At 41.7% G+C, this 14,680-nt stretch overlaps 1 protein-coding gene across 4 annotated transcripts in view; it reads right to left on the reverse strand.

The window, feature by feature from the left end:
- Positions 1-406: 406 nt before the first annotated feature.
- PPARG (peroxisome proliferator activated receptor gamma) overlaps positions 407-14,680 on the reverse strand; it is a 134,345-nt gene continuing 120,071 nt past the window's right edge. For all 4 annotated transcript variants that reach the window (XM_027042668.2, XM_027042669.2, XM_015074649.3 and 1 more), the window contains one exon: positions 407-860. In XM_027042668.2, coding sequence (XP_026898469.1) covers positions 613-860 — 248 coding nt within the window. In that variant the 3' untranslated portion in view covers positions 407-612. The remainder of the gene's footprint in view (positions 861-14,680) is intronic.

The raw sequence follows: 14,680 nt of genomic DNA on the forward strand, positions 1-14,680 counted from the left end.
CCCGTAGGCTGCTCTTGGTGACTGAAAGTCTTGGTTGGGGTTGTGGAAGAAGACTTGATCCTTGGTAGGCCTAAGGGATATGCCCCAGACTCGCACATGCAGGCTAAGAAACACATGCTCTGAGAAGTTTTTGTCCTGAGGCTTCCCTGCCTTTCTTAGTTGTGGGTGTTAAGGCAGATGGAGGGTTCAGAAGAGCAAAGTGAAGAAAAAATTAATTTACTGAGAATGAAAGTCAGTCCGCAGTTCCACTCCCATTTTGACAAATGTGTAGGAAATTAGAGGGATGGAAAGGGGGCAGGGAGGGAGGAGGGAAGGAAGGAAGGGGAAGGAAATAAAAGGAAATGAGCGTGGTGGTGGGGGGAGGGGAGGGAACGCATAAGACTCAGTCTTCAAATACAACCAGCAATTTCATAATGCGGTAATTTTTAATATTAAAAGTAAATTGTAAATGTATCTTTATAAACAATATGCATAAAATAGATCTATTATTCTAAAACCTTTTCTTTTTTAAAATGCTTTTTCACAGTAAATTTTTTAGGTGTCAGATTTTCCCTCAAAATAATAGTGCAACTGGAAGAAGGAAAACGTGGTCAGTGAATTTGGACTTCTCTGCTAATACAAGTCCTTGTAAATTTCTTGTAGGAGCGGGTGGAGACTCATGTCTGTCTCTGTTTTCTTTATTACTTGCAATAGCTGCACATGTTCTGTTACAATCTGTCTGAGGTCTGTCATTTTCTGCAGCAGCTTGGCAAAGAGCTGGGAGGACTCCGGGTGGTTTAGCTTGAGCTGGAGCTCCAAGGCTTGCAGCAGGTTGTCTTGTATGTCCTCAATGGGCTTCACATTCAGCAAACCTGGGCGGTCTGGGGGAGCAGAAGAACAAGAGGTTCCGTTACAGCATTCTCTGGCCCCACATCTGAGGCATATTCAGCGAAACTACTCCCCTGTCTTTTTGTTGGCTTGTTTTGCTCTGGTTCTAAAATAAGGTGGTGAGGGAGGTTAAGTAGACAGTGGAGCAGGAGGATGGACTGAAACCAAGACTATTAGAGCTCTTTCCAGGGGCATCACTTCCCGGCTGGGGCTAAATCTGTCTGATCAGTTGACATAACATGATGGTGGCGTAATCCTCCCCCCCCCCCCCCCCAACTGAGGACGGACTCTTTTGCCAGTATGTTTCTACTCACTCAGAAATCTCATTTGCAACTTCTGCTCTTTCCTGATGAGTCTGTTTTCTAACCTCCACTTACTTTCTCACCACAGCTTTAGATATACTTTTGAAACCAGCTTTGCCTTGGGGCGCCCAGGTGGCAGTTGGGTGACTGACTTCAGCTCAGGTCAAGACCTCATGGTCTGTGGGTTCAAGCCCTGTGTCAGGCTCTGTGCTGACACCTCAGAGCCTGGAGCCTGCTTCAGATTCTGTGTCTCCCTCTCCCTCTTCTCCTCCCCACCTTGTGTTCTATCAAAAATAAATAAACATTAAAAAAATTTTTTTAAACAGCTTTGCCTTTTCCCCTTAATATAGCATGTATGTATGTATGTATATATACATATATCCTTATATAGCATATATATTTTTTAATGTCTATTTATTTTTGAAAGAGAAAGAGAAAGTGTGAGTGGGAGAGATGTGTGGAGAGACAGAGAGAGAGAGAGATAGAGAATCCCAAGCAGGCTCTGTGCTGTCAGCGAAGAGCCTGATGCAGGGCTTGAAATCACACACTGTGAGATCATGACCTGAGCTGAAATCACAAGCGGGATGCTCAACCAACTGAGCCAGCCAGGCGCCCCAGCATATACATTTTCAGTGAGACAAGACATAGTTTTTAAATACTGGTATAGTTTGGAAGGATAGAGCTCCAGATTTTAACAGAGCTTTCTTCTGAGTAGTGAGGTAATTCTCACTTTCTTCTTTATACTTTCCGTATTTGAATTTTTAAACAATGAACTTAAATTACTTTTAAACTTTTCATGTTTTTCTTCATGTGGATCTTGTTAGATGAATCCTTAAACACAGTATCCTTTACTTCTTTAACTTACTTCTTTGCTTAATAGTATTCTATGCTTCTTTTTCATTATCTTTTCTAATATATCCCTGCTGGTGCTTAGAAAAAAATTATTGATTTCAGTACACTGAATATATTCCAATTTCCTAAACTCTTATCAATTCAAATAGTTTTTATCACGGATTTGTTTTTCTATTTTGGATAGACAATTACATCCACAAATAATGGCAGTTTCATTTATTTCTTCTTTTCCAGTGTTTATAATTCTCATTTCTTTTTCTTGCCATAGTGTATTGGCTAATATCTCTAATATGGTATTAAATAACAGTAGTGGTAGGAGGTATTCTTGTTTTATTCCTAACCATGGAGAAAATGATTCTTAATGGCTTACCACAACTATGAAGTTTACTGTAGATTATGGGGGATACATTTTACTCCTGGCTTTCTAAGAGTTACACAGTTTTTAATTTTTTTAAGTCAGGAATGTTGTTGCATTTCATCAAATGCTTTAAACTTTTTCTCTCTAAAGAGATGACCATATGGTTTTATCTTACTCTAGTATAGTACATTATATTCATAGATTTCCCTATACTTTTGTATTTGCTCCTATTTTGAGTTTAAAATTTGTGACAGAAATGTCTTTTTTGTGCCATCCTTTGTCTGTTTGGTAATAAATGTTAACTAGCCTTATAGACTGAGTTGATAAATTTTCCTTCTGTTTCTATGTAGTAATGATCTGTTCCTTGATGGCTTCTTGGAATTCATTGGCAGAACTCTCTGAACCTGATGGTAAATCTCTGGCTACCTTTAATTTTTCTTCTATAGCATTTAATCTTCCTAGTGAAGAGCTTAGTCGAGATTTAGTAAAGACCTTTTACTCTTTATAAAAGTAAAATTTTTGCAATTCATATTGAAATAGAGTTGTAATGACATTCTCTCAGAATCTGAAATCTCCTATCATTTTTATTTATAATTGAATGCTTTTTATTTTGTATATTCTGTCATTTAAAAATCTGATTTGCTAGAGGCTTATCTTTTTTTTCTTTTTAGAGAAATACAGCTTTTGGTTTTATTAACTTTTTAAAAATTCTATTTTGTTTTCAATTTAACTAATTCATTCTTTTAACTTTCTTTAGGTTTATTTTTTTCTCTTTTCCTGGCTTCTTGAGTTGAATGCTTAATTCATTTAGTTTTAGTATTTCTTGTTTTCTGATAGATGCATTTAAAACTCTAAAGTTTCCTGAGTGTCACTTTGGTTTTACCCCATAGACTTTGGTAAACAGTACTCATGTAGCTCTCTTCCAAATAGTATGTCTTACTATTTTGATTTCATTTTTAATCTAAGAGTTATACAGAAGTGTGTTTTAAAATTTCCAAGTGGAAAGTTTTGGTGTATGTCTTGTTTTCTAACCTCTAAGTTTATTTTCTAATTTCTAAGTTTGTTGCATTGTGGTTATCATGTAAGGTTTTCTCCGTCAAGCTCACCAGAGAGGTGCAGGATTCTTGTACATCATTCAGGACACTCACCTGACACCTTGTATTGATTCCAAATTTTAGTTCTTGAAGGCTTTTCACCTTAGCTTGTCTTCCCTTCCCTGTAAACTACGGCACTGTATAAGAGCTTTTACTTACCTTTTACTACCCTTCATCCTCTAACATCACTTTCTGGAACCATCCTTCTGTTCTGGCCATATTAAGGTATTACCATAGTAAGTCCCTCAAACATCCTATTTTCTGTCATGACTGTGCTGAGGCAGATTCTGTTCCTCCCTCCTGAAATGGTCTTCCTTTCCCTTCACCCATCTTACTGACTTCAACCTATTCCTCAAAATATAAGCCCATGTCTCCTATGTCCTGGGAGCCCTCCTTGACATTATCCCTTCCTCTCCCCTGTTCTCCCAACCCGCTTTCTCTAGACCTGTTGCACCTTATAAACACTTCGATCTCTATCCTATGAGGAGACTACATTTATTGAATGGTTATCATTTTCCAAAGAATGTGCTAAGGGCTTTCTACACAATATATCATTTGATCTTCACAATAACTCCATGAGGTCAGTGTTTTATGAAGGGAAAAATGAAGATTGAGAGAGAGGTGTTAAATTTTGCCCCAAATCTGCCACTTCTTAGTAAATGGCAGAGCTGATATTTGAATCTAAGTCTGTTTAATTTCAAATGCTGTATTATAAGCATATTGTACTTATAAATTGTATTGTAAGTACTGATTTCCTTCTTTATCTCTCCTTTGAGGTCATGAGGTTTCAGAGGGCAGACACTATGCCTTGATCATCTCTGAGCCTCCGGTGGAAACACAGGAAGCACTCAGTTGGCTGAGCTAATGAGTGAGAGAAGGTTGTTCTGGCTGAGTCCTGGATTGAAAAGTACAATTCTCCTGGTTGGTGAACAAGCCTAAAGACAGGATCGCTACACAATGAAGAAGTCTCTTCTAAACTGTGTTTTTCTGTGTCTAATAAACTCTAGTAACCTCTATCCACTGAGGTGAGGCACGGGAGAGAAATGTTAGACGGCCTCATGATGAGGTTTTCGGAACTCTGAACATTCTCTTACATTAAGTTTCTTTTCATTCTTTTTTTTTTTTCCATTTTTAATTACAGATGGAAACTTTGGATCGATTCTTTCTTCTAACATCTCTAACATAACCCATTGACTGGAATAAGTATACTTTTTCTCTCTTGGCATTTAAATTTGGAACCATCAGCAAAAATCACAGGTTCTGAGGCTGAAACAAGTGATGTTGTCCTGGCTTGGATAATCGCGCCCCTCGAGGGCCTGTGCCTTTTCTCATAGTTGCCATGCAGTAATGAAAACCCTGATGCCTCAGCCTCTGACATGTCCTGGACCAGTGCCTTTGGTTTCATGACTGCTGATTCTCTCCCTGACAAATGTTCCAGATTTCAACTGCCAGGGGCTATGCAAATGAATTTGCATCTCAAGTGGCAGCGTTCTGTGTGAAGGCAGGTGTTGAATGTGGCTCCTCCACCAGCTGGGACCCCACACCCTTGTGTACAACCTCGGCTCACTGGGACACTGGCTCCTTACAGCCCTTTCTCCTTCTTCCTTCCTCTTGGGCAGCATCAGTCAAAACTTCTGCAGAACAGATTACATTAACCTAGTAGGCTTCATTTATCATGACAGCTCAAACAACCAAACCCTAAAACGCAGCTGATCAGGCTTGCTGGAAACACTTGGCTTCAGTGCAGTATAATGGAACTGGCTCCTCGAGGAGTGGAGAAGGGTCTGGTTTGGATTTTCAAACCCTTCTTTGGCAAGTTATTTTTTTATTATGTGACAGATGAAGTTTGGCTGAAGGGCTGAAATTCTGTGGCCACTGATTTATATTTTCTCCAGTGACAAGTTAGATCACTTACAGATCTGTCCCACTGTCCCCTTTACTGAGCCTCAGTCAAGGCAAAACAGACTGCAGTGAAGTGTAAAAAGTACTACACTCTGACCAGCTCTGTGACCCAGAGCAAGCTGTTCAAGTTCAGGGGGCCCCAATTTTCTCCCCTATAAATACATAATTCACATAATTAACCTGGGGAAAATACACTCAAAATTTAATTAGAAAAGTATATTTACAGTCTTACATTTTAAATTTAAAACACTTGGCTTCTTTAAAAAAAAAAAAAAAAAAAAAACCTAAAAAGCATCCTTTGGTCTTAAAGCAATCCCTAGAATCAAAGGCAAAAGGGATCTGTCAGGTTTGCTCCCCACCTTCTACCCTGTAATCAGCTACAAGGCCTTCCCTCTTCCCTCTCCCTCTTTCTCCTTCCTTTCACTTTCCTTCCACACACACTCAAACCCTTGCTGAGCTAAGCTAGGTAATCTGTCTAAGCATCCAGAGCCATCCTGGGTCCCTACCCTTTCCTCTCCACTCCTCAGTGGCTCAGTGCCTGCTAAGACCGTTTTTAGAAACCCCGTCTGAGATCTCTCTACACCTTGCTGAGGGTCAGAGTTGAGGTCTGGGATTGGATCAGGGTCAAGGGACCTCATTCACTGGCCTAGGCTGTCTAGAAGGCCCTCATGGGAAAGTGAGTGTTGATTCTCATACTCCAGGACACAACCCTCTAGGAAGCTGGAGTCAATTACTGGTGGTTCCTTACTCCCAGGCTGCAAAGAATTGGGAAAGCAACCTTTCTGGTCCCCACTCACACAATGCTGGAACTGATTAGCGAGGGCTGCTGATTATGAGCAAACCTATTAAACTCCCATCATATCCAGATCTGGCTCTGTTATGTGGAGAGCTATCTGAAGAAGATTTCAATTCTCTTGGCTCTCCTGGGATCTGCCCACCTGGGCCAGGCATTTCCTGAACACAGATTTTCTCAGAAGGTGTCTTAGGGAAGCAGAGGGCTCCAATGGAGTCTTCAGGAGGAGAGGGAGAAAAACCAAGTAGGTGGTTTTGTCTCTATTCTAAGAGCTGCTGTTTAAGCTTTGGTCTTTTGGCTTTCTGAAATAGAGTAATCTGAAAAGGACTATATCCAGGGGATTCAGAAAAAAAAAGAAGTCTGATAGCTGGGTAGTTGTAAACTGATCACGGACAATGAAAGACCTTAGTTCAGGTGCCCGGTGAAAACCAAAGGGGAGGTAGGACTTCCTTTTACACTTCCTCTCCAATGTCCTTTATTCCATTCTTCCAAAGTTCACAGATGTGCTAAAAAGAGCAGTGGATTTGGAAACTGAAGACTTGATTTGAGTCCTGTATCACTTCCACTTAGTTTCTGTATGATTCTGGACAGGTCCTCTAATATTTCTGGGTTTTGGCTTAATTTTTTTTAGAACAGTGCTGTTTCTTTCACAAGGTTCTGGTGAGAATGAGCTACGTACTGGGGCTTTGTAAGATATTATTATTCTCTTGGTTTGTGCAAATAAAGGCAGTTTCCACAGGGATGGGGTCAGGAGTATAAGCAGGGTTGGGCTGGCATTTACACAGTTGGGAAATGGAAGATTTCTGAACTGCTCCTGGTAGGAGCACAAATTCAGGGGCACTAGAAGGTAATTCCTGATGCAGACCCATGTTTGAGGGGTTTGGGCAGATTCTCATTCTTGTAGTTGAATGCATATAAGCAAGACAGTCTAAGAGCAATAATAAAACAAGGAAGCCATTGGTGCCTCAATTTACTTGTTCCTTGAAGTGATGGTGTTAGGGATTCTGCAATACTTTTCTGATCTATCGGAATCATGGTGAGCATTAGGCAAAACTGTGAATTCAGCCAACTTCACCTTTGCTAAACTATGGTATGGCCTGTAGCAATTCCCTCCCACATTCCTACCCTTGGGGGGAAAAATATTGTAAGAAAGTTTCACATGTATGCTTCTTTTCATGTTTAATTTTCAATTGGAGCTTGATGGAGTGCAGTGATTCTCAACTTTGGTTACACACTGAAATCATGTGGAAAGATTAAAAACCCACCAATTAACACCTGGGCCCCATCTCTAGAGATTCTTATTTTCTTGGCCTGGGGTATGACCTTGAGCTTTTAAAAGCTCCCTGGTGATTCTGATGCACAGGCAAGAGTAAGCACTCCTGCCTTAATGAGAAGCAGTTGAAATCCTAGCCTTAAAACTTACTTACTGGGTAACGTTGAGCAAGTTTCTTAACCTTTCTGTGCCCCAGTTTCCTCACTTAAAAAATGGAGACATAAAGGGGCACCTGGGTGGCTCAGTTGGCTAAGCGTCTGACTTGGGCGCAGGTCATGATCTCACGGTCTATGAGTTTGAGGCCTGCATCGGGCTCTGTGCTGACAGCTCAGAGCCTGGAGCCTGCTTCAGATTCTGTGTTTCCCTGTCTCTGCCCCTCCCCCACTCGTGCTCTCTCTCTCTCTCTCTCTCTCTCTCTCTCTCAAAAATAAATAAACATTAAAAAAAAATGGAGACATAAGAGTAGTCCAACTCATAGATGGAAAGCTCTTAGCGCAGTGCCTGACACATAGTAAGGTAGCTATTTCTGATAGTATAATGTCACTTTTCTCTTTTTCCTTCCTACCTTTCTTCTCTCATTTCCCTGATTTTCCTGGGTACTCTATATTTCCTGTTCTTTCCCCCTCAATTGCTCCCTTCTTCTCAGCCATCTCTCCATTCCCTCTTCCAGATGTTATTCCCCTTTCCACTCCTGGAGCTGCACCTTGCTGGAGATTTGGTATTAGGAATCCTAGCAGGGCAAGCCTAAATTAATCAGAAGGCTGCACCATGGATGACTTTAGCAGCAAGGCAGTTGATGGTGGCTGTCTGGGCAAGGGGACAACAGAACTAGCAGATATTGTAAACGTGTTATCAAACAGATAAAGATCTTCTGTAACGAGCATATTCTGCCATGAAGGCACATGTAGCCAGCAGAGTCCTTTATTCTGGAGTGGGTTAACACTCTAACATTTTTCTGATTAATGCTTTCTCTATGTCCAAATGACAATCACTCCTCACAACAATAACACATATGATGTGGCCAAGATGGTGAAAGGGGATAACCACCATGATGAAACCAAGCCAGGCATATTTTCTTTTATCTGGCCATTGAGTAGCCATTCCACACCAACTTCCCTCATCTTAAACACTCACCTACTCAAAAGCCACCTCTCCAACTATGGCAGTAAACACGAAGGTACCTAATAACAGGTGGGTAGCACTTTCTTCTTTGCTGTCCTCAAAGCTCTTTGCATTGCTCAATGGTACCTCCATGGAGTGAAATGAGCTTGGGCTCAGTTTTATTTCCAGGTCTTTCAGAATGGAAATTTTACTTGAGATTTCCATCCTGCCCTTGGGAAGTCCTTGCTTTCCTGTCTTCCTTCACACTGGAGTTAGGGTTCCCTGTTCTAGTCATTCAAGGTTGCTCAAATGAAGCTCAGCCACACGGTTTGCTCCCCTTCTCTGTGTCAGAGCCAGGAGAGCAGTGTGTTCTTCCTTTGAGCCGAGGGATATAGATAAATTTCTGCTCCTTCTATGTCCAACACTGGATCAGGACTGGAAATGGGGGGTGGGCGGGAGGTAGAGGAAGAAGGCTGGACAGGAAAAGATGAAGGAGAGTGATTTCTTCTTTCTCATCAAGTCGGACACACTCCTGCTCCAAATCCAACCACTCTTCCTTGCTTCCTCAACCTCTAGAAATGCCAATAACCAAACATAAAAGTTCTCTGCAACACTCCATGTCTTCCTTTCCGATGTTTTTGAGAAGAGCCTGTGATCTCAAAACATAGGTGTGATCTCTAACTAACCTCAAAAATGACCTCTCAACATCTAATGGCCCAAAACTTTATCAGAACTTTGGGAGTGTGGAAACTCATCACTCTCCTGCTGCTATTCTCTGTCTCTTTTAGGGGCAAGGGGGCTTAGAGTTGTCCCCTTAGCTTGTCAGGCCACTCCCCCTTCCTCCAGTGTCTCTTTCCCTTGGGGTTTTGTTCTCAATCCACAACTAATCCCCTTAAAGTGATAGCTGATACAAGGGATTAGCTGATAGCTCCCTGGGGGCATTTATATTGTGATAAGGGATTTAAGAATGTCTGTTGGTGGAACTGCAAGCAATACGACTGGCAGGATTGCTGTGGAGCTACTTCAAATTCTATCATGGTGGGGGGGGAGGAGGGAAAATGAGCATTTACTGTGTGCTTACCATGTCCCAGGCATTGTGCCAGAGCCTTCACGTAATGTTATTTCATTTACTTAGGGTACTGATAAGGAAATTAGGGCCCAGGGAGGTAAATAATCGAGTGAAACCATACATCTAGTAAGTGGTGGAGGAGGGGGTGGGGTTTGAACTCAGGGCTGTCTACGTGAGTCCAATGTTTTCCAATACCCCATCCTGCGTCTTCTGGCTTTCTTATTTGTGAAGCTGGCAAGACCCTTGAAAGGTGCTTTCCCTGGGAGTGCATGATTCCTTCACAACCTGTGCTGGCCTCTCTGTGATAAGTGACTTGAACCAGTCCTCAAGTTTCATTCTTCTTCACTTGCAGATGATCAGTCTGAATGTCTTGGTGAATTGTGCCAGTCTGGAAGGCTGCCTGGGGTCACCCAGAGTTTAAACACACATTGTGAGAACCCAAAATGATAAAGTGCTCCAAAAAGCAGCCCACTGACTGACTGACTGAACCTTTTCCAAGACTGCTGGTGCGGTGACAGGAATGACTCAGCAGTTTGGCTTTCAATCCCATGTCTGTCACTGAGGTCAAACACAATCGTGTGCTCACTTACTAAGATGATTCCAGCCTACCAGGCCCAGGGTGAGGAAGAGATGGTATTTCTGAGCAATCACAGAGAAAGATGCTTCTATGGCCTACAATCAACAGAAGCCTGTGTGTGTGTGTGTGTGTGTGTGTGTGTGTGTGCGCGCGCGCGCGCGCGCGTGCGCTCATGTGTACTCATGTATTTTTTTTTAAGTTTTTCAGATGATTCTAGTAGGGTTCATCTTCTCCCTGTCTCCCCATCCCCCTGCCAGCTCTTTGTTTTTTAGAATTTGCATGCCAGTTGAGAACTCATAGATATACTTCATCTCTGTCCAAACCAAGTCTACAAAGGTTATGAAAAGAGTGGTCTAATGGGACATTTCCTAATTGAGTCACTATTCAGAGCCATCCTGGTCATCTCACAAGGGTCTCCCACTGGTCATGGCAGCACTGTGGGAAGAGCAGAAGAGACGAACGCCATACACTATGTAGACACAGTGTAGGTGCCCATTAAACATTTTTCAGTTAAAAATGAATGCTATTGGGGCACCTGGGTGGCTCAGTCGGTTGAGCATCCGACTTTGGCTCAGGTCATGATCTCGTGGTCTGTGAGTTCGAGCCCCACATCAGGCTCTGTGCTGACAGGTCAGAGCCTGGAGCCTGTTTCAGATTCTGTGTCTCCCTCTCTCTCTGACCCTCCCCCGTTCATGCTCTGTCTCTCTCTGTCTCAAAAATAAATAAACGTTAAAAACAAACAAACAAACAAAAAAAATGAATGCTATTACTTTCTGACACCATCATGGCCCAGATGAGAGATCTGAACCGCATAACAACATTCTTCAACTGTCCTACTGAGGGCTGAGAAACATGAGAAATCGTATGTCCTTGTTTATTCTCAATATCATGAGAAAGAAGTTAGAAAAACAACTTTTACCACTTAGGCAGCAGCCTGAGTCTTGTACAAAAAACTGTATGGATAAAATAGCTGGATATTTAATTGGCATAGGAGGGTAAGTCTTAAACTATTTTGGGTTGTCTCCTCCCAGTTAACTAAGGATGATGCTAACAGACAAAGAAGATGTGGGGGCCACTGGGCGCTGCAGAATCAGAGGTCTCGGGGTTTCCTCAAGAAAAGTGGAGGCCCACTCAGGCACCTGTACTCTGTCTTCTGTTTAGAGAAGTGCTATACTGTTCATTCTGACTTACAGAAATAGCTCTGCAGAAAATGGAAAGATTACAAATGAGCTGGAAATAGCCTCAAGGTTTTGAGGGGCAGTTAGGGATGGGGAAGAGAAATGAAACATTCAAACTCAGAGTCCTCAAACCCTATGTCTATGAACTGGCATGAAGTGTTTGCAGCTACAGCTGAATGAATGTTCATTTGATTGTTTTTGACTGACAAGATGAAATTAAGTTACTGGATGATATTTTAACAATTCAAAATTTCTCTCATAAATTTTTTCTGCAACACTTAGCTGTTAAAACCTGGCTGGTAGGATGGTACCTGATTAAGAACAAATGTATTCACTCTGTTACTTAAAGCTTATTGCCAATTTTTGTGGTGAGTGCTATATCCAGTGCCATTGTTTCCAAGGGCCATGCTACCTGAACAAGTTTAAGAACATAGTACCAGTCTTCAGTGTTATACCGGGCCCAGTTCCTTCCCACAGCAATTTTCAAACTTAGGGTGTAATTTTGTTAGGTTAAAAGGGTGTCTCAAGGGCTTTGGATATTATTAAGTAATATCTGGACTAAAACATGAAAACTCTTGATTGAAATATTTAGAGGCAAAATGAAATGGGCAGTTTTTGATAACTGCACCAAACTCCCAGATCAAGGTAATTAACTGGGATGCTTCCACATCCCAATACACAGAAGGGTATCAGTTTTAAGTTCAGAGAGACCTAGGTCTGAACCTTGGCCTCACCACTTAGTGGCTCTGTGACCTTGGGCAAGTTGCTTAATCTCTCTAAACTTGTTTTCACCATTTGTAAAATGGGGATAATAACAGACTTTGCAGAGCTGCAGGAAAGGTTAAACAAGGATTACTGCATGTGCGTAAAGTGCTCAGTATATACTGGCACATGGTGAAGTATTCAATAAATGGTAGCTGCTATTACTATTACTATTATTATTATTATTATTTGACTATTATGCATTCAACATGCACCTAGTAAGTATATATTCTGAACTAGATGCTGTCCTTTGATTCTAATTCCAACAAATTAAAAAAAAATATATATATATATACACACACATATATAGTCATGACTAAGGGTAAGAAACAGAAGCCTCAGGTTACTGACCTGATAGAACTAAGACTCACTCAATTGTCTCAGAATATCTACTCTTCCTTGATCTGCAGATGTACAGCCATGAGAACAATTCCCCTTTCTTGTACCCTGTTCTCCCTGCCCCCTACCCTCTCAACAGCAGAAACACATAGCAACACTCCAAGAACAGTTGGAGTCCAAAGTTGCCTCACCGAGAAAGAACATGGCTGGGATTGCTGGAAGAGGAAGGAGCTGCTATAGAGGTGGTTTGCGTAACTAAGCCAGACTCAAGAGGGTAAATGAGGAGGCTGATGATTTACCATCTGTGGCCACTGTATCAATATTTACAGCCTCTCTGTCATTAGGATGACGGTGGCAATTTGCCTCAAAAAATATATTGTAAAACCCATTGAATTTCCTCCCCCCTGTCCTGGAAGTTGGGGAAGAACTGTAATGGATTCCAAACTGTTCTGAATTAACAAAAAGAGCTTTTTCCTGTTGCAGAGTTCCAGCTGGAACCTTCCTATGCTTTTCTTCACTGAACAGCAAATGCTCAAGGGGGCAAAGTGTCCAATGGAGTGTCCTGGAGCTTGTCAGCTTTACTGAGCTTTACACTTGGCTGTGGTTGCTGGGTAGTTTTGGGAGTTTGCTAGCGTGGCTGGCATGAAGCTGTGGCGCCAGTTGCAAACATGCCCCTTGCTGGAGGCAGTTTTATTACTCTTGACACCACCCATCCTAGAGGGAGCAAGGGAAGCTGTTACTTATCACGACTACTGAGGAAGCATGACTTCTAAATTATGGGCCCATACCTTACGGAGTATTGTGTAGACAGCACAGGTTGCGGCCACCAACACAAGTGTAAGAAGGGTGACCAGGATCCACTAGCCAGGTGGAAGGGGACAGGGTGTGTGGCAGAGAGAGCACTCTGAGGTGACAGGACACCTGGGTTTCAGCCCTAGTTCCACGGCTCACTAGTTGTTCAATCTCAGACAAATTACTTAAGTCTACGAGCCTCGCTTTTCCTTCTATGAAATGAGAATAAAAATACACAAAAATTCTCAGGATCTAATAAGAGAACGTATACGAAATGCTGTTGAAAACGTATGAAGTGCTGTCCTTTGTCTGATTCTACAGTGTTGTTCTTTTTAGTCCCATTTTTTTCTTGCCTTGAGCTCAGAGGAGAAAGAGAGAGAGGAGAAAAACTTGAGAAGAACTAGGTCATCTTTCTCAGCTAGCTTGGTTTGACAGCTGAGTAGACAGCCAAAGATGCTAAGCACCAGGCCAATCTAACTACCAAATCTAACAGTATCAGCAGTTTCTATGGTTGAAGTTGAATGACAGTGATCTTACTATAGCAACTCCAGTTTCCTCAGCAAATACTTAGTTGGGTCAAATCAGATACTTCCCCCCCCCAAAAAAAATCCTCTTTGTTCTTCTGGGGACCCTTTGCCCTTAATCTCCCTAATTTCCAACCACTTCACTCTTACATGATGCCCATCTCCCCATACTCCCTTCAGTCTAGGGTCATGATGCCTTCACCAGAATGAAACTCTTCTGTGATTTTAAGGTTAGCTCAGAATGAGGTCAATGGGACCCCTGCCAAAGAAGCTCTTCATTCTGAAGCAATCCATAGACTTCAATGTAAACTACAGAGGAGAAAATGATCACTCTTGTTAAGATTATGTAGGATCAGAAATTTGTTTACTGGATCAAAGCCTCTTGCCTATATGAATGTTCTTCTTTTCTGGAAAACCCAGGATGGGAAAAAAAATAACTGAGAAATTACATGTTGTACTCTAATAAACCACAATCTGAGATATTGATCTCACTATACTACAGATAACTGGGATTCTGATCTTACTGGAGTCCAGTCTCTGGACTGGAAAGGCTTTGAGCAGTTCTTTCTCTGACCTATACCCAATCGGCTTCTCTGAGTAAAGAAGAGAATCAAATTCCTGTGTGTTGAGCAAACATGGGGTCCAGTTTATTCATTCTTATCTACTGCCTGTAGACTTCATCTACAAAAGCAAACTTTGGTCAGGGAAGGATTTGCCTTTTGTGATATGGAAACCAGTCAATGGTTAATTCTATTTTTAAAAGGAAGTCTAAAATTATTCACAGGGTTTTCTTCTCATTATAACCACAGGTATAAGATTTTAATCTATGGCTGGCAGCTACCTTCAGATTTCTTTCATTGTTGTCAGGATCCAATAAGATCTGGATATTGGCTACTG

The sequence above is a fragment of the Acinonyx jubatus genome, chromosome A2 (assembly GCF_027475565.1).
Source record: "Acinonyx jubatus isolate Ajub_Pintada_27869175 chromosome A2, VMU_Ajub_asm_v1.0, whole genome shotgun sequence".
Taxonomy (NCBI): Eukaryota; Metazoa; Chordata; class Mammalia; order Carnivora; family Felidae; genus Acinonyx; species Acinonyx jubatus.